This window comes from Pelobates fuscus, chromosome 9 (assembly GCF_036172605.1).
Source record: "Pelobates fuscus isolate aPelFus1 chromosome 9, aPelFus1.pri, whole genome shotgun sequence".
NCBI lineage: Eukaryota > Metazoa > Chordata > Amphibia > Anura > Pelobatidae > Pelobates > Pelobates fuscus.
In genome coordinates, this window is record NC_086325.1 from 13,122,896 (window position 1) to 13,143,628 (window position 20,733).

At 48.2% G+C, this 20,733-nt stretch overlaps 1 protein-coding gene across 1 annotated transcript in view; it reads left to right on the top strand.

The window, feature by feature from the left end:
- The window catches only part of GMFG (glia maturation factor gamma), a 32,754-nt gene extending 14,535 nt beyond the window's left edge, over positions 1 to 18,219 (top strand). Inside the window, exon 7 of the mRNA XM_063433215.1 lies at positions 18,061 to 18,219. Within this exon, the coding sequence (XP_063289285.1) occupies positions 18,061 to 18,132 (72 nt within the window). The 3' untranslated portion in view covers positions 18,133 to 18,219. The remainder of the gene's footprint in view (positions 1 to 18,060) is intronic.
- Positions 18,220 to 20,733: the final 2,514 nt, after the last annotated feature.

The window sequence follows — 20,733 nt, forward strand, 5'->3', positions numbered from 1 at the left end:
TGGGGTTGTTTGGTTTTAGTACAAACTTCACATGCAGCGATGAACTCCTCAATGTCCCTCCGTAAAGCAGGCCACCAGAAGTCCTTAGAGATCAATGCGTAAGTTTTGCGGATACCAGGATGTCCCGCCATCTTGCTATTATGTAAACACTGTAAAAGTTCCAGTTGAAGAGCAGGAGGAACGAAATGACGGCCCGCAGGAGTCTGTTTAGGTGCTAGATGTTGCAACTTAATGATCTCGGCCAGTAATGGAGAATGAATCCTGAGATTCGTATTAGCAATGATATTGCATTTCGGAACTATAGAAGAAAGAACTGGTTCAGGTACAGTAGAAGGTTCATATTGGCGAGATAATGCATCGGCTTTAGAGTTTTTAGAACCAGGTCTGTAAGTCAGTACATAATTGAAGTGAGTCAGGAATAAGGACCAACGAGCTTGTCTAGAGGATAAGCGCTTAGCCTCCCCAATATAGGACAAGTTTTTGTGGTCCGTCAAAATCGTAATAGGGTGTAGGGTCCCCTCCAACAAATGTCTCCACTCCTTTAAGGCTTTAATGACTGCTAACAGTTCCCTTTCCCCGATGTCATATCTGCTCTCAGGCCCAGAAAATTTCTTAGAGAAGAAACCACAAGGGTGTAACGGTTTATCCACCCCTAACCTTTGAGACAGAACAGCCCCAACTGCTGTCTCAGAGGCATCGACCTCGAGCAAGAAAGGCAGAGTCGTATCAGGATGGACTAGAATGGGAGCCGAGGCAAAAAGTTCCTTGAGAGTCTTGAAAGCACCCAGAGCTTCCTTAGACCAGAACTTAGTATCAGCCCCTTGTTTGGTCATATTGGTAATAGGCGCAATGATAGAGGAGTATCCTTTAATGAAGCGCCTATAGTAGTTGGAAAAACCAATAAACCTTTGGATAGCCTTGAGTCCTTTGGGCAAGGGCCAGTCTAAAATAGATTGAAGTTTTACAGGATCCATTTTAAAACCCTCCCCAGAAATCACGTATCCAAGAAAGTCTACCTGAGACTGATCAAAACTGCACTTCTCCAATTTGCAATATAGACCATGTTGCAGCAGCTTGTGTAATACCTTTCTGACCTGTCTATGGTGAGTCTCAATCTCCTTAGAGTGTATTAGTATGTCGTCTAGGTAAACAATAACACAATCATGCTGAAACTCCCTAAGTACCTCATTAATCAAATCTTGAAATACTGCAGGAGCATTGCATAGTCCAAATGGCATAACAGTGTATTCGTAATGGCCATACCGGGTATTGAATGCCGTCATCCACTCGTGACCTTGCTGGATTCTCACCAAATTGTAAGCCCCTCTGAGATCTAACTTGGTGAAGATTTTGGAGCCCTTAAGACGATCAAATAACTCGGTAATCAGTGGGATAGGATAGGCATTTCTGACAGTTATTTTATTCAAGCCTCGGTAATCGATACAAGGTCTCAGCGTGCCATCCTTCTTCTTAATGAAAAAGAACCCAGCCCCGGCCGGAGAAGAAGACCTCCTGATGAATCCCTTTTCTAAATTCTCCCGAATATACTCCTCTAGAACCGAGTTTTCCTGAACAGACAAAGGATATACATGGCCCCTCGGAGGCATAGTGCCGGGTAGAAGCTTAATCTTACAGTCAAATGACCTGTGTAGAGGCAAAGAATCGGCATTCTTCTTGTCAAACACTGCCCTTAAGTCTAGGTAAAGGTCTGGTATTTGTCTTTCTGTGGACTGAGTAGGATTCTCCGGTATGTTAATATTAGCTAATGGAGAAACCTTGCACAAACACCGATCCTGGCAGCCCTGGCCCCACGAGAGTATCTCTCCTAACTCCCAATCGATAATAGGGTTATGTTTTTTCAACCATGGGTACCCCAGAACTATGGGAACGGAAGGAGACGAAATGAGCAGAAGAGATAAATTCTCCACGTGTAGGATACCCACATTTAAATTAATGGGTATGGTCTCACGAAAGATAACAGGGTCTAGTAGTGGTCTACCATCTATGGCCTCAACGGCCAAAGGTGTCTCCCTTAGCTGGGATGGGAAATTGTTCTTACTAGCAAAGGCTTGGTCGATAAAATTCTCAGCAGCACCGGAATCTATCAATGCCATAGCCCTTACTACTTCCTTCCCCCAAGTTAAGGAAACTGGTAGCAGAAGCCTGTGATCTTTATAATCAGGAGTAGAGGACAAAATAGAAACACCCAAGGCCTGTCCTCTAGAGAGACTTAGGTGCGAGCGTTTCCCGGGCGGTTAGAACAGTTCGAGAGTAAATGACCCTTGGCTCCACAATACCTACACAAACCCTCTCTTCTCCTGTGCTGTCTTTCCTCCTCAGAGAGGCGGGTATACCCTTTCTGCATAGGTTCAGTAAGCAAAGATATCGTGGAGTCAGGACTTGGAACAGCGGGAGCTAACCTAAAAGAAGGTCTCTGGTTCCCCTCTCGAGTGTTCTGTCTCTCTCTTAGACGTTCATCTATACGAGAGATGAACGAAATTAAATCCTCTAAATTCTCAGGGAGTTCTCTGGTAGCAACCTCATCAAGGATTACATCAGATAGGCCATTCAAAAATACATCCATATACGCCTGCTCATTCCACTTGATTTCTGCCGCCAGAGACCTGAACTCTAGTGCATAATCCACCAGTGTTCGGTTCTCCTGTCTCAGGCGCAACAGTAATCTGGCTGCATTAACCTTTCTACCTGGAGGGTCAAATGTTCTTCTAAAAGCAGCTACAAATGCGTTATAGTTATAAACTAATGGATTATCGTTCTCCCATAGTGGGTTGGCCCATCTCAGAGCTTTCTCAATGAGTAGGGTGATAATAAATCCTACTTTTGCCCTATCTGTAGGATAAGAGCGAGGTTGCAATTCAAAGTGGATACTAATTTGGTTTAAAAAACCACGACACTTCTCAGGAGCCCCACCATAGCGTACTGGGGGGGTAATGTGAGAAGAAGCACCCACTGTGGCTACCTCTAGACCTGAACCGACAGGAGAAACAGGGGTATTACGTATCTCCTCTGGTGGTTTATTGGCACAAGCTAATAGAGCCTGTAGCGCAAGCGCCATCTGATCCATTCTGTGATCCATGGCTTCAAACCTAGGATCAGGAGCAGCCAGCTGACTGTTTGTACTTGCAGGATCCATTGGCCCTGTCGTAATGTCAGGATCGGGACAGGGATCCAACACGCAGAGTACAAACAGTAGCCAGATACGTATACCGGACCTTAGAATGGCCGGACTAACGTAAGTAGTACAGTATAGAATGGTCAAAGACAAGCCGAGGTCGAGGGTAACAGAAGACAGGTAAGCGAGAGACAAGCCGAATCAAGGGTAACAGAGATAAGCAGAGTAAGGTAAACAAGCCGGGTCAAAACCAAAAGGGATAATAGAATACACAAGCACTGAGTGACTAGAACAAGCTAGAACCACGACAGGGCAATGAGCTAATGAAAGAAGCTCTGTTAAATACCCTGTTCAGAGCAGTAACCACGCCCCCAAGGCGTCCTGATTGGTCCTGCAGCCATTGACTGACAGGTTGTTCCGGGGGAGTGTCCTGATGACTACTTCCTGCCTAGATGCTGTAAAAGGCAGTCACTCCCTCGCGGCCGGCCTAGCATGACCGGATAGACCGCGGGGAAGGGAGCCATCAGACCGTCTGGATGGAGGAACAGCTAAGTCTCTACCTCTTTCGGAGGTAGAGACCACAGGTACCCTGACAATATTAGAGCAGTAGATAAGATGACACTGTTGCCACAAGTAGTAAAGTTGATGTCGGTATAGAAGGGCTTAAAGAGACCTTTAATATGCCAATGACGTTAGCTTTCAGTGCGATGCGTGACATATATTGTTGGGAGCTTGGCGAGGGTTTAAGAGTTAATATTTCTAGGCTGGGTCGTGTCACGTCTGGGAAATAAGATTATTGTAGAATTAAATTCTGGTTCGTCCTATGTGTGCGTTCAGATTAGTCTGACATTTAGAGAACCGCAAGATAAAATTCATAGCTTTCCTGTTCTGCACCAGGGGATTCGGTGCTGCCGTGAGGGACTTGGCATTAATGCATGAGAAAATTGTTGGTGCCACGTTGGGGGTTTGACATTAGAGGGCAGATGGTTTGGTGTCATTGCCCTGGGGGGGTAGTTTTTGGTGCTTAGAGGGCATTTTAGTACGGTGAGTTTATACTTCAAGATTATTTTCACCCTCACTAAAAGACCTGCCTCCGGGACTTATAAAATTTCAGTATTTTTTTCAATTTCTGTTGCGCGGCCTTTATTATTTTATAAGACAAATCAGAGAGTTTATAGCCACCTCAACGTGTGTGAGACTGGGGTTTAGTACCCTGAAATGGACTCCATTTACATCAAACATCAGTCACTGAATCACACCTCAGCAGCTGTCTCCAAATATTGGAAACCTGTTCTGGAGGTTCTGTTACTGCAGCCAGTGAGTCGCGGGCAGTGACTGGACCAGCTTGAGGACGCAGGACAGCAGGTTAACTTTGCCAGTCACTGAGTTATGATGTTTATTCCAGTAATACCGTACTTTATAACACTTTGTCTGTATATATATTGGCATTTTTTTTATTTACAAAAGGAAAATCCAAATGGAATATAACTGATTTGGTAACATTTAATTCTTTATTTTATTTGTGCATGGTTAAACAGTGAGAATGCAGAGCCACGACAGCTGTTGCAGACAGTTTCATAGTATCACATAACGTGGCAGATTAAACAGCACAGTTTTCTTTTTTTTTTTTTCTTCATCATGAAGTTAACAAGCTATAAAACAATTATGGTTTGTGGTAAACATGCCAGGCTAAGTGTGTGCATAGTAAAGTCGTACTCGTTTAATGTTACATTGTGGTAAGTGTCTATGCTTTACTTATGAAGGGAGATGCTTATAACTAGGGCAACCATAGGCGTGCGCAGCCTATTGCATTAGGGTGTGCACCCTAAAGCACAAACACACGGCGCATGTATATATATGTAATATATATTTATATATATATATATATACATACATACATACACACATATACACACACACACATACACTGCTGTGTATGTGTGTGCTGCTCGTGTGCTGTGTGAGGGTGGTGTGAGGGTGCTGGTAGTGTGCTATGTGGGTGAGGGTGTTTGTGTGTGTGTTTGTTAGGGTCCTGTTACTGTGCTGTGTGAGGGTGCTGTGTGTGTGAGGGTGCTGTTTGTGTGATGTGTGTGGGTGTCGTGTATTTGTGAGGGTGCTGTGTGTGTGTGTGTGTTTGTGAGGGTGCTGTTAGTGTGCTGTGTGAGGGTGTTGTGTGTTTGTGAGGGTGCGGTTAGTGTACTGTGTGTGTGAGCATGCTGGCTGTATGTTTGGAGGGATTGTGGAGGTGGGGGCAGATTAGTAAATATCCCCCCTCCCTACCTTATATAGGGATGGGGGATCCTTGCTGCCATGTGCCATCCCTGGTGGTCCAGTGGAGAGTGAACTCTAGCCTGCGGGGCTAGAGTTAACTCTCACGAGATCTGAGTGATCTCCCCGCCAGCCCATGGAGGCTTAGAGCAGAGCCGGCACTCAGATAGCACCGACTCTGCGTGAGCCGACTGGGGAGATCTGGAGATCTCCGGTGAAGTCCTGGGGAATAAAGTGTGGGAACTCTTTTCCCACCTCCCAAAAAAAATAATATACACGTGTGTGTGTGTGTATATATATATATTTGTGTTAAGGGCTCATGATAGTACAGAAGATACAAACACTGATGGTATTAAAAGAGCAAGTCGGTTGTGGTGTGCCGGAACCGACGATGAGGTAGGCCTGTAAATAAAAAGAGGGCCCACCAAGAAGAAATGTAAAGAGAAAAGGAGTTAATAATGAGGAGTGGGTGGGAGGGTGATGCAGCGCTGACCTCGAACGATATGGAGCCAGGTAAGGGGTGTCCCTTAAGTAGGGAAGAGGTGTGTCATACGCCCCTCCCACAATTACAGGCCAAAAGGCCTTAATACTTGTGTTAAGGGCTCATGATAGTACAGAAGATACAAACACTGATGGTATTAAAAGAGCAAGTCGGTTGTGGTGTGCCGGAACCGACGATGAGGTAGGCCTGTAAATAAAGAGGGCAAAAGTAGAAAATCAAATTTATTACATACCAGCAATATACATACTTTAACCAGACATGTCTTGAAAGGCATTTCTTACTTCTTGTACCGGGTTAGGTATGTATCTAGAGTAAGCCGATGATTTCCAGCGCCCTAGTGACTTGATAACATGAACTGGAATGTTTGCACTGGATGCTGTGGAGGCCGCTCCTATGCGGAAGGAGTGGCCCAAATAGTTAGCTGATTTGAGGCCCAGCTGTGCAAGTAAAGACCTGACGTGTGTCATAAAGGTGGTGGTAGTGAGTACCGAACCTTGTAGACTGAAAGTGGTTGAGATGGTGGTTCGTTGTTATGCTGGGTATATGAGTCCAGTAGTTGGACGGGGCTCCACCTGTTGTGAGTAGGATAGTACTTAACCTCTACTGAAAATGCATGTTGACTGGTTTTGGAGTGAGGCAGAGTCAAGATATAATAGTCCATGTGTTTTGTTAAGTGTGAATGAAGTAGGATGTGAGTGGACTGTGTTGTGCTGATGGCGGTAAATTCTCTTGGTCTCAAGAAACCATAAACAAGGCTACGTATATGGCGGTTTTAACGATGAGGTTTGTGTTGTTGGCAAAGGGTTTAAATCTAGTGAATTGTATAAGTCTTTAAAAATATGGAAATCTATGGGTAGCCTCTGGGCCGTACGTGGGGGTTCGGATCTCTGAATACCCCTAAGGGTGTTCTTAATTGGTAGGAGGACACTTGATTTGTCTGGTTGTAAAGTTAGCATGTGATGTTGGATGCCTGTCAGATATGGTTTGATTGTGTTGTTTGATAGTTTGAGTTTGAGGTGGCAAAAAGAAGCAAAGCCCAACCAGGATGTCACGATGAAAGGTTGTAAGATGTTGTGTTCAGAAAGGAATCTTTAAATCAAATGAAAGCTCTATCGTAAGTTTCCCGGGTATTAGTAGACAGTGCTAATTGGGACAATGTTCTGCTATGTTGCATAATAGCATCTAGTCCATTACTAGATGGTGGAATAGTGGGGTGTTCATGGCTGTGAGTGCGGCTGACGGGAGTATTTGACGAAAAGCCTGGAAATTAAAGCGAGACAAATTGTCAGCAGCAGTGTTACATACACCTGGAACATGAATACAAAACAAGAGAAAATTATGACATGCAGCCAGCCAAGTGAGTTTCCTCAAGAATCTCATAATAGTCAGTGATTTGGATCGGCCTTGTTTATAATGTGACAAGTTACTTGGTTGTCTGAGTAGCAACGTACAGACGAACCTGCCCATAAATGCACCCATGCCACGGCAACCGTCATGATGGGATATATCTCAAACAGAGCTGAGGTAGTGTAAAAACCCTCCAGGTCCTGAACTTCTGAAGGCCAGCTGCCCCAAAGCCATTCGTTCCTGAAAAAATGCTGTAACACCTGTGGTAGACGCCGCGTCTGACCAAATGGTAGGTGAGGAGTCAGACAATTTTGGAAGGAACATGCTTTTACCATTCAAGGTGGTTAAAAATTTTCTCCACATAATTACGCCTGCCGTGGCTTGGGTATCCAGGGGTGACCTGTGTCCATCATGTCTAAATCTAAAAGTGGGAAACATGTAAAGGAGTTGTGAGATGAAAGCCCGGCCTTGAGGTATGATGCGAATGGCAAAATTCAGTGACCCAAGCAGAGACTAATTCTTGCGGTTGCAAGTACCGAGTTATATGTAGAGATTATGTTGATCAGAATGTTTTCTACCTTGGGCGTGGCAGGCTAGCTTGCATGGTGGCTGAGTCTAGTATGATACCCAGGAATGTGATGAAGGTATCTGGTCCTTCAGTCTTGGTGGAGGAGACTGGGACACCCACCTGTTCGAATAGACTGATGGTTTCTTTTAGGCTACTGGGAGGGGAAATATTCTCCTCGACCAGTAAGAAATCATCCAGATAATGTATAACTGTAGGGCATCTGGCTATATTTAATAAAACCAGCATAGGGTTTCGGCGAATACGTCGAAAATGGCCGGACTACTTTGGAACCTAAATGTTAAACGTGAGCAAAATAGTAGTTCCCTGCCCACTTGATACCATGCAGGTGACACAGTGTAGGGTGGATAGGCAGTAACTTGAAAGCATTGTGATATCAGTCTTACTGAGCCATGCTCCGGCCCCTGCCTGCATGATAGCCGTAATGGCGTGATCTATGGTGGAATATTGCAGTGAAAATTCCTCAGAGGGTATGAGGGAGTTCAGACTAGGAGTGGCAGAGGTGTGAGGTGTTGATAGATCAATGATAAGTCTCTGTTTGTGAGAAGATTTCCCCGTGACAATACCGATGGGGTTTGTCCGCCATGTGGTGAACGGAGGGGACTGGAAGGGCCCCCATAAGAAGTCCTCTGCCACTTCCTGGCTATGAGTGCCTCCACCGCTGTAGGGTTTGTTGTGCGGATTGTAAATTAGGACATTCCAGGATTCCGGAAGGCATGTGTATGAGGCCTGTGTGAATCCTTCTGATAGACCCGAGATAATGAATTCCACCAAATGTCTAGATGGATGATGTGGCAGTAATGTCGTAAGTACAGAAATGTTTATTGATGTTAAGTATAGTTTTGGGATACATTTTATTTGGACACAGATTTAGCATGTGCCCTGAAACAGATGGCTGGAGAAAGTGATTGCAACTCAACCAGTGCTGGAGGGGTCGCAGCGGCCGACCCAGCCATGGTAAGGGGTGTAGTGACCGATTCCCCAGGGGTGATACTGGCAGGCTAACTAGGCCTGAAAGGCGAAAAATTAATCTTGTTTGTGACAGGTGAGGCCCTGCTAGTTGCCAAGTGGCTATGAGAGGCTCTGTCTATGAGTTGGCGCGAGGGGTTATTGAGGCCACCCGTCGTAGTGGCAGGAATCGTAGGCCTCTCAGTGATAGTAAAAGAAAACAGGGGGAGGGAGTGACAGGTGAGGCCCTCTCTATAATATTGCGAGGCGGCTTACTCACGTGTGGCCCGATGGCGTTTGCCTCCGAAACGTTGAGGCGGGGTGTTGGCCTCGCGGACCACTAAACGATAGGCAGAAATGCCAAGAAGGGAGGTACCTATTTGGGCCTATACCCCTAACTTGCCAGTACTCTATGGCCTAGAAGAATGAAACGTATGTGAACTACAACGTGAGCAGGCTTACGTACCTGGTAGTATGTATGAAGTTTTGAGATTCGACAGGTATGAAAACCTGGATAAACCTAAAAAGGGATCGAGTGAGAATGGATCCTGTGAGACCTGTGTAATCTGTATAGGCTGGGATTAGGCTTCTAGCAGTATGTGTGGGAGGTGTAAAATCTATGAGTATGATAGTGACATGACTGCCCATGCTTGGTGACAAGCGTTACGCTGAGTCCGATACCTGGCAGCAGGGGATTGGCCGTGTAATGTGTATATATGGAAGGTGATCAGATGATATGCATGTCACTAAACTGATCTGGGAATGCAAGGGACTTTTTAATGTGAAGTGACAATATGCAGAATCATAAATGTTGCTGTAAAGTGACGTATGAATGTATGAACCAGAACGTGTGATTCAAAAACCGAAAGTCTTGTGAGACGTATATGCCGTGTTCTTGAATACTCGTGTTACGTCGCCTGAGTGTGTCAAGAAAAGGCCTGAGTTTGTAAATGCCATGTGAAATTATGTGAAATGACAATCTATGCAGAAAATGTTGTAACGTGACGTATGAGTGGTTGAACCAATGCGTGTGATTCAACCCGAAACCCTCTGTGGAAGGTAGGACCGTGTTCTTATATACTCGTGGTATATCGTATGAGTATGATAAGAAATGGCCTGAATAGTTAGTGCCATGTAATCGTAATGTACATGGTTGTAATAACATCATATCTCCATTATACTCTTTGAAAATAGGACCGTGTCCTTGAACTCGTGGTATGTCGTACGAGCATGACAGAAAAAGGAGCCGTAATGTAGGCTAACCATAACAGTAATATACATGTAATATCTGCATTGTAAAATAAAATAACTTATTATTAAAACCATATATATATAATAAGCAAACTGAAACAAAATAGACAACCTAAGATCGTGTAAAATAAGTATTTTAAAGTTTAACCGATAACTGTGCAGGAAACGTATGATTGGTTGGATCAGTACGTGTGATTCAACCCGAGTATGCATGAAAAGGAATTAAATCCTTGTGTCATGGTTAACAACAAAGAAATGAGGCCTGTAACGTAGGCTGATTTAATTGTAATGAAATGGATAATTATAAAAAAAACTCCAGTAAGCGTGGGAGTCCAATGTCTATACAGAAATGTTAGCTGGTTTCATACCCTTGATGTAATAAGTGATACCTTAAAAATAGCATGAAAATGGTCTGTCTATTTAACCAAGCAACTTTTTAACCAAATGTAAATACATAAAATGATGAAATGTAACTCACGAAAAAGATCTATGTGAATACATAGCAGAATAACCGAATCTTAGTATGAAGGGAAACAGAAGTTAGCATGAATAGCTTAACCGTATGCATTTTAATGCGAACAGCAATCGTGCATAGAATATACTATGAATAAGTGCCGACCAGAAAACACAAACCGAAATGACAATCGTTTAAATGAAGCAAGGTTGTTTTTTACATGAAATGCAATAATGTCTGAGAAGCCTGTAGTACACTGAATGACCGGTAGGGGTCAGTGTGTAGGCGAAAATGCAGTGGTTTGATGGTTTGTACATGAAATGCAATAATGTCTGAGAAGCCTGTAGTACACCGAATGACCGGTAGGGGTCAGTGTGTAGGCGAAAATGCAGTGGTTCGTTGGTTTGTACATGAAATGCAATAATGTCTGAGAAGCCTGTAGTAGACTGAATGACCGGTAGGGGTCAGTGTGTAGGCGAAAATGCAGTGGTTTGTACATGAAATGCGATAATGTCTAAGAAGCCTGTAGTACACCCAAAGACCGGTAGGGGGTTTAAACGAATGATATGCATGAACATGCAATGGTTTTAGAACAGACTTAGACAAAATGCAGCCGTAAAGTGAGGACCTGACCCGTGCATGGTGCCGTGGGACTGATGCCTGGCATAACGGGTAGGTTGACTTACAGTTTGTGAGTCACTTGGACACCATCCACGGCGATGGATTGAAGAAAGAAGGTGGTAGGCCGGAAAAGCCTGTGGCTGGATTCCTGACACAGCTCTGCTTAAAAAACCTCATGGAGTAATCAGGTAAAATGGCGTCTGGATGACCCGGAAGTGGAAATGATGCAGCGCTGACCTCGAACGATATGGAGCCAGGTAAGGGGTGTCCCTTAAGTAGGGAAGAGGTGTGTCATACGCCCCTCCCACAATTACAGGCCAAAAGGCCTTAATACATATATATATATGCGTGCACACACAGACTGACACATACACAGACACACATATATACGCGTGCACACACACACATTCACAGACACCCACACACCTACAGACACACACACACATTCAGACACACACACTCTCAGACACACACCTACATTCACAGACACACTTACAGACACACATACATACATTCACAGACACACTCACACAGACACACACACATACATACATTCAAAGACACACTCACTCACAGACACACAGACACATACACACATTCACTCACAGACACATACACATTCACAGACACACTCACTCACAGACATATACACACAGACACACACACACACACATACATACATTCACAGACACAATCACTCACAGAAACATACACACAGACACACACACACATACATACATTCACAGACACAATCACTCACAGACACATACACACAGACACACACACACATACATACATTCACAGACACAATCACTCACAGACACAGACACACACATACATTCACAGACACACTCACTCACAGACACATACACACAGACACACACACACATACATACATTCACAGACACAATCACTCACAGACACATACACACAGACACACACACACATACATACATTCACAGACACAATCACTCACAGACACAGACACACACATACATTCACAGACACACTCACTCACAGACACATACACACAGACACACACACACATACATACATTCACAGACACAATCACTCACAGACACATACATACAAATTATTATTTTTTAATTAAAAAAGTCCACCCAGCCTCCCTACCTGGAGTGCTGGCGTGGACTTGTCCCTGGGGTCCAGTGGGTCGGTCAAGCGCCGGTCTCCACTCAGCCGCGGCGAGGGAGCTGTGTGCTCTCTGCTCCCTCTCGCCGCGCGGGCTGTCTGCTGTAGCTGGGAGCCGGAATATGACGTCATATTCCGGCTCCCAGCATCAGCAAACAGCGCGCGGCGAGAGGAAGCAGAGAGCACACAGCTCCCTCGCCGCGGCTGAGTGGAGACCGGCGCTTGACCGACCCCAATGACAGGGGGAACATAGGGTGAGGAAGGGGGAGCTGAGTGCCTGCAGGAACAGCGTTCCTGCTCAAATAAAAGTGCAGGAACGCTGTTCCTGCAGGACTCAATACATAGGCATGCCACGGGGATTAGGGTGTGCCCAGGCACACCCGGCACACCCCGTGCGCACGCCTATGAGGGCAACATTGCAAGTAGACCTCGCTTGATGGATTACATGAGCTAGGCTTTGTGTAGACAAGCTTTGTGTAGACAAGCATATAGATACTTAGAAGTTACATGCAGTGTGTCGACATCTAATATGCTGCCTCGTTTTCTCTGTTAACAGCGCTAGTGGAGCCTCTGGGGCAAGCCAAAATTTGCATACATAGGTACTATGTGAGCGGCAGTTGTGAGCGGCTTGGCATGCGAGTTGTACCTATGTTATGTGTGAGGTGACAGATGTAAGTCAGGTAGTGCACTTGGGTAGGCAGAACAAGAGACAGTAATGCAAAAGCACAACAACCCTCAGCAACCCCGTCTCCAGTGCCTCAGTGGATAAAGCGCAGCTTGGTGTTTACGTGGCATAGTCCCCCCTGCTGATGTGCATATAGTGATAAGTTTGTCCTGGACATTAAATGAGTCACTTGTAGTGGAGTAGGTACTCGGCAGGTGTCGGAGTTGGAGGCGTTAGGCAGGCCCCGCGCCATAGATGTAGTCCCATGTACCTCTTCCTCGACGCCATGCGTGGGCAGAGCTGGGTTTCCCGGTTTGTGGGCTCCTCGCTAGGCTGACAAGATACCTGGGTTCCTCAGGTGTTGCTGGTAAGAGGTTGCTGGTTTGGGGGCTGTGCCGTCGAGGATAGATGTTCCGATTGCGCCGTCTGTCTGTGTCTACACCTCGGCGGTATCACCCGAGGGACACACAGTTGGGGCAGCTTCAGGCACTATTCTCTGGTATGTTGGCATTGATGAGTAGGAGCTTGTCCGCTCTCTTGCCCCTTTGTCCAAAGTCGTGTGCACGAATTTTCAATCTCGTATAAGCGAGTCCGCCATATGAGCAGGTTGTAAGCAGGCCTTCAGATAAGCGGGCTCCAGCCTGGCGGCCATCTTGTTTTGGGCCTTAAGCTCATGAGGCAGCACAGTATTGCCTCCAAGTGCTGTTACGGGCGGGGATCGGGCCCGCTTGCTGCACCTCTGGTTGCCCGTGCAGACCGGGATAACCCCCCCGGTCCAGAGGGGGGGGAGGAGGCCAGGCACCGGCCGGAGACCCGGGAGAGCGGCCGTCTCGTCCCGGCTCAAGCTCCCATGCGCCCCAGGCCCTTATCGGGACGGTGCTGGCGGTCTTGGCGGGTGTCTCCGCGTACCTCTGCAGATGGGGGTCAGATTGGTTGCTGTTTCGGTGAGCTGGGTGGACTATCGCCAGCGGTTGTCGCCGGTTTTCCAGTCCCGGAGCAGGAGCTCAGACAGACGCGTCTGATCCCGCCGGCGGCCAGGCCCCGCCCCCCGTAACATTTAAATAGATGATTTATTTTTGTGAATTGGATCTTTATGACTATTCCCAACTCAGACTAGTTAAATGGGGACCAGAGCGCACATGCTGACTGCACTGTGCCCAGGGCCACCTCTTGTACGTCTCTTGCCATCCAAGGCTCAACTGTGAGCAGAAGAGGGGAGAGTGAGTAATAGGAGGTGTGTGCAGTTCTTGGGAGCTTGGAAATTGTGTTGCCTTAAGAGTTCAGTAAGACACATTTATAATCCACTCCTAAAACAGTCAAAGAACACGTTTTAAACAAAGGCATACCTTAAAATCCTGCATCTGTAACACATCAACAATAATTTCTGAAATTCCTCAAACTATGTTACTGCTGCCAACACCACCGTATTCAGAAAACATTATCCACTCCCAACGGGTCTAAGCCATTACTTATTACTGTATTTGTCAAACTCGATAGGCTGATAGTGTGAGGTTAACGACAAAGAAAAAAAACAAAACAAAAAAAAACATGTTGACTTTGTAGTTTTATGACTACATCACTGGTTGAATGTTACAGATGGCCACGTTTATTAAAGGGACAGTCCAGACTCCTAAAGCACTTGATCTTGCTGAAAAGCTTTATGTCCCATTGTTTTCATTTTACAAAAAGTGCAGGTTTAAAAAGAAATTGTCACTTTTATAAATGACCTTGTTACAACTCCACTGGCTGTCAATCACACAACCGGTCCTGTTACTTCCTGGTTTGTTTAGCTCAGTGGCTCTGAACTCAAGTGGCAGCAATTGCCCAGAGCACCTGCCTTGCAAAGACTTCTCATTGAGCAATGGAAGGCAGAGGCGGCTCTCTAATTAGGCGGTTTAGGCGGCCGCCTAAGGCCTCGCGCTGGCTGGGGCCTCGCGGCCGCCTAAACCGCCTGTGGGCAGAGTGTGTCAGGTCCTCGGTCAGTGACCGAGGACCTGACACCAGGAGGGGGCCCGGCGGCTTGCCCGGTATGCCGCCGGGTGCGAGGCCCCTCCTGGCTGCCAGGCCGGCCACCGCAGACACTGGTCTGCAGCTCCGCAGTGCGCAGAGCTGCAGACCATGTGACTCGCGAGAATTGGCCAATCAGAGCGTTGCCGCGGGTTACCACGGCAACGCTCTGAAATCTCGCGAGATTACACGGTCTGCAGCTCTGCGGAGCTGCAGACCGGAAGTAATGGCCACCATACCACCAGGGAGCCCACTGGACCACCAGGGAAAGGTAGGCTCTCCCTCCCCATCACCCCCCACCACCATCACCACCCCCAGCCGTACCCCCCACAGCCTCACCACCCCATCACCCTCAGACTCACTCACCATCACCCCCCACCACCCTCAGCCTCACCCCCATCACCATCACCCCCCACCACCCTCAGCCTCACCACCACCCCCCACCACCCTCAGCCTCACCCCCCCTACCCTCACCATCACCCCCCCCACCCTCAGCCTCAGCCTCACCCCCCACCACCCTCACCATCACCCCCCCACCCTCACCATCACCCCCCACCACCCTCAGCCTCACCCCCCCTCACCATCACCACCCTCAGCCTCACTCACCATCACCCCCCACCAGCCTCACCATCACCCCCACCACCCTCAGCCTCACTCACCATCACCCCCCACCCTCAGCCTCACCCCCCACCACCCTCAGCCTCTCCTACCACCCTCAGCCTCACCCTCACCCCCCACCACCCTCAACATCACCCCCACCACCCTCAGCCTCACTCACCATCACCCCCCCCTCAGCCTCACCCCCCCCCACCCTCAGCCTCACCCCCCACCACCCTCAGCCTCACCACCCTCAGCCTCACCCCCACCCCCCTCAGCCTCACCCCCCACCACCCTCAGCATCACCACCCCCACCACCCTCACCATCACCCCCCACCACCCTCAGCCTCACCACCCCACCCTCACCATCACCCCCACCACCCTCAGCCTCACCCCCCACCACCCTCAGCCTCAACCCCCACCACCCTCAGCCTCACCCCCCACCACCCTCAGCCTCACCCCCACCACCCTCACCCCTCACCATCACCCCCACCACCCTCAGCCTCACCCACCACCCTCAGCCTCACCCCCACCACCCTCAGCCTCACCCCCCACCACCCTCAGCATCACCACCCCCACCACCCTCACCATCACCCCCCACCACCCTCAGCCTCACCACCCCACCCTCACCATCACCCCCCACCACCCTCAGCCTCACCCCCCACCACCCTCAGCCTCAACCCCCACCACCCTCAGCCTCACCCCCCACCACCCTCAGCCTCACCCCCACCACCCTCACCCCTCACCATCACCCCCACCACCCTCAGCCTCACCCACCACCCTCAGCCTCACCCCCACCACCCTCAGCCTCACCCCCCACCACCCTCAGCATCACCACCCCCACCACCCTCACCATCACCCCCCACCACCCTCAGCCTCACCACCCCACCCTCACCATCACCCCCCACCACCCTCAGCCTCACCCCTCCTACCCTCACCATCACCCCCCACCACCCTGAGCCTCACCACCCCCACCACCCTCAGCATCACTCCCCCCGCCACCCTCAGCATCACCCCCCCGCCACCCTCAGCATCACCACCCTCAGCATCACCCCCCACCACCCTCAGCATAACCCTCCGTCACCACCCTCAGCCTCACCCCACTCACCATCACCCCCTCCTTCTCACATCACCCCCTCTCACATTACCCCCTCTCACATTACCCCCTCTCACTCTCACTTTACCCCCCTCACTCTCACTTTACCCCCCTCACTCTCACTTTACCCCCCTCACTCTCACATTACCCCCCCTCACTCTCACATTACCCCCTCTCACATTACCATCACCCCCCTCCCTCTCACATTACCATCACCCCCCGCTCCCTCTCACCATCGCACCCCCGCTCCCTCTCACCATCGCACCCCCGCTCCCTCTCACCATCGCACCCCCGCTCCCTCTCACCATCGCACCCCTTCTCCCTCTCACCATCACCCCCCCCCCCCTATACACACAACACACTTCAAGCAGCTACCCCATACACATAGGGTCTCAGACAAAAACGCAAACATGCTCACAGAGACATACATTCAGACACACAAGGATACTCTCTGTCAGACACACTCTCAGGCACATACACAGGTAGACAGCGCATCAATGTGTATATGTGACACTTTTTTGTTAGTGGGGCCTCATGTTTGCGTTTCGCCTAAGGCCTCATAAAGTCTAGAGCCGCCTCTGATGGAAGGTCTGGGAGGGTTAGAATGGGAGAGCTTACAAAGACTGCAGACAAGTGATCTGCAGCTTTTGCAATCTATTTTAGACATATCCTAAAAAAAAAGCATAATTAAATTCATGCATGCTCTTATTAGGGGTATATCCACCAAACAGTGATTTTATTTATTTTGTATTTGGGAAGTGAAGTGCCCCTTTAATAATGTGAAGAGAAGACCACTGATCATGGGACACTGCATGAAGATCACCTTTCTGACCCCAGATAAGGGGGGCTGATCACCTAAATGGTGGTTTTAGCGCTATAATGCCAGGAATGCATATTTGTGTGCTTGACACTATAGTTGCCCCATTACATTTTAAATTTAGTTTGAAATCCTGACAATTGTCTCTTTAGCAAATAGCACAGTTAAATATTCTGGGCTGTTGGTTAATTGTTAGTAAGGTGACCTTTTTAGAAATAAATTATCAAGTAGAGCTATTCTCTAAAGTGAGAATTCAAAGTAAATTTCAAATTTGAGGTCGGAATAACCAAATTGGATGATTCGCTATGCTCTCCGTTTGGCTTCTTTAGTGAATAAGCTTTGTAATGATCCAATGTTCCTATTTTTAGATTGTCCCTTAACCCATAGAAACATAATAAATGGAAGGGAAGGTTTGGGGGAGGATCTCATCCCCAAAATAATAATCCTTAAAATATACCTGACTGGGCACTTCCAGGACTCGCTGTGCTTTGGGGAGAGTGGTGCTTGTTAACTTTGCTGTATTATGTTGTATTAGGATTTTATTATGGTCTCAATGTTATTGCATAGATAGACCAAGCCTGGGAACCACTATGATAAGTCACCGTCTCTCTTTCCAGGTGTTTGAGATTAGGAATACAAGTGAACTCACGGAGGAATGGCTCAGACAGCAGCTTGCGTTCTTCCGCTGACCTGGAACATGCGCTGAAAGCCCGCTTCTTGTGCAATGTGAAATTTTATATCTAAATAAACACAAAACACTGTAATGGTACTCGGGATCACTGCCCACAATTGTCTTATTTGTGTCAGTCTCTGTGTTAGGGAGAATCATATATATTTGTTTTGAATTTACTTGTAATTCACTGCTCATGCCCTGGAATCCAACTGGAGATGATCTGCGGCGTCATTGAGATTTGGTTTATGGGATTAAAGTGGTTTTATCTGAATTTACAATAAAATCAGATTAATCATTGTTTTATCCCAGGTAGATCAGCAGAACTGTCACCATTTCAATCTAAATAGACAACTTTAGTTTCACTATACCAATTTCTGGATGGACTTCAACAAATTAACATTGTTCAAGTGAATATTTAAATATCCCGGGGAGGAGAGATATATCTGGGTGTCATCACCGTACAGGTGGCAGTATAAAGAGAAAATAGAAGGGGACCAAGGACAGGGCCTTGGGGGACTCCAACAGAGACAGGATGAGGGGAGGAGGTATCATTAGAAAAAGAGACACTGAATGAGCGTTGGGAGAGATAAGAGGAAAACCACTAGAGGACAGAGTCACAGAGACTGAGTGATTGAAGAATTTGAAGAAGGAGAGCATGATCAACGGTGTCAAAGGCAGCAGAGAGGTCAAAAAGTCGGTCGGTACCTGAGTTAGTCGAGTAGCCCACCCATAACCAAGTACTTGACCTGTAGCTCTCGAGTGTCCAGCTTTGTCCTGGTGGTCCCATGCTGCAGAGTGAGCGTCCACCACCCCCGATCTCCTTGGTGCTCCCAGGAATAAAGTTGTACGTACTGGGGGGGTAGAGGCCAACTGCGCTATATGACATCATATTCCGGCTCCCGGCATCAATAGACAACCCGCGAGGGAGCAGATCAGAGAGAACACAGCTCCCTCACCGCGTGTTACCGAAACTCTGCCACCCGCCGCACTGAAGCCCCACTGGACCTCAGGGACAGGTCCACGCCAGCTCTCCAGTCAGGGAGGCTAGGTGGACATTAATTATTAATAATTTGCGTGTATATGTGTATGTCTGATGTGTATGTGTGTGTGTCTGTAAGTGTGTGTCTGTAAGTGTGTGTGTCTGTTAGAGTGTGTGTCTGTAAGTGTATGTGTGTCTCAGTGTGTGTGTGTCTGTAAGTGTGTGTCTGAGTGTGTGTGTCTGTGTTTGTCTGTGAGTGTGAGTGTGAGTGTCTGCGTGCATGTGTGTGTTTGTAAGTTTATGTATGTCTCAGTGTGTGTAAGTGTATGTGTGTGTGTCTGAATGTGTATGTGTGTGTCTGAGTGTGTATGTGTTTGTCTGTGAGTGTGTCTGAATGTATATGTGTGTGTCTGAGTGTGTGTATGCGTTTGTGAGTGTGAGTTAGAGATGTCCCGAACAGTTCGCTGGCGAATAGTTCCTGGCGAACATTGTTTGTTTGCGTTCGCCACGGCGGGCGAACATATGCGATGTTCGGTCCGCCCCTATTCCATATCATTCAGTAAACTTTGACAACCCCCCACCCGCTGCTCGGGGGTGGGGGGGTTGTCAAAGTTTACTCAATGATATGGGGGGGACCAACTGTCCTCCCCCCGGCCCCCAACCCTGGGTGGTGGGTGGGGGCCCTAAATACTAAGAAGGGGGGGGACCTAATGTCCTCCCCCCTGGCCCCCACCCCTGAGCGGCGGGTGGGGGCCCTAAATACTAAAAAGGGGGGGGACCTAAGGTCCTCCCCCCTGGACCCCACCCCTGAGCGGCGGGTGGGGGCCCTAAATACTAAAAAGGGGGGGGACCTAAGGTCCTCCCCCCTGGACCCACCCCTGAGTGGCGAGTGGGGGCCCTAAATAGTAAAAAGGGGGGGGACCTAAGGTCCTCCCCCCTGGCCCCCACCCCTGAGTGGCGGGTGGGGGCCCTAAATACTAATAAGGGGGGACCTAAGGTCCTCCCCATGGCCCCCACCCCATAGCGGCGGGTGGGGGCCATAAATACTAAAAGGGGGGGGACCTAAGGTCCTCCCCCCTGGCCCCCACCCCTGAGCGGCGGGTGGGGGCCCTAAATACTAAAAAGGGGGGGGACCTATGGTCCTCCCCCTGGCCCCCACCCCTGAGCGGCGGGTCCTAAAAAATATGTGTCCCCCCAGGTGACTAGGGGTCCCCAAACCCCTAGTCACCCCCCCAAAAAAATTAACCCCCTACCTACCCCCTTCACCCTAAAAATAATGAGGGGGGACCTTTAACTAAGTACCTGTAAAAAAAAAAAACTTACCATTCGATGTTTTCTTTCTTCTAAATCTTCTTTTTTCAGCCCCAAAAAAGGCCAAATAAAAAAACATAATAACCGACGCAATTAAAAAAAAAAAACGAGCGCAAAAAAAATAATCCATGTTCACCCAGCGAGGGCTCCGCGCACACTGAGCTCTGCAGGGCGGGGGAAGGCTTATAAAGCCTTGCCCCGCCCTGCAATTAGGCTCAGAGCACTCTGATTGGTGGGTTTAAGCCATCCAATCAGAGTGCTCAGACAGGTAAATGAAGAGACTGACAGGTAAGTCTCTACATTTACCTGTCACTGCACTCTGATTGG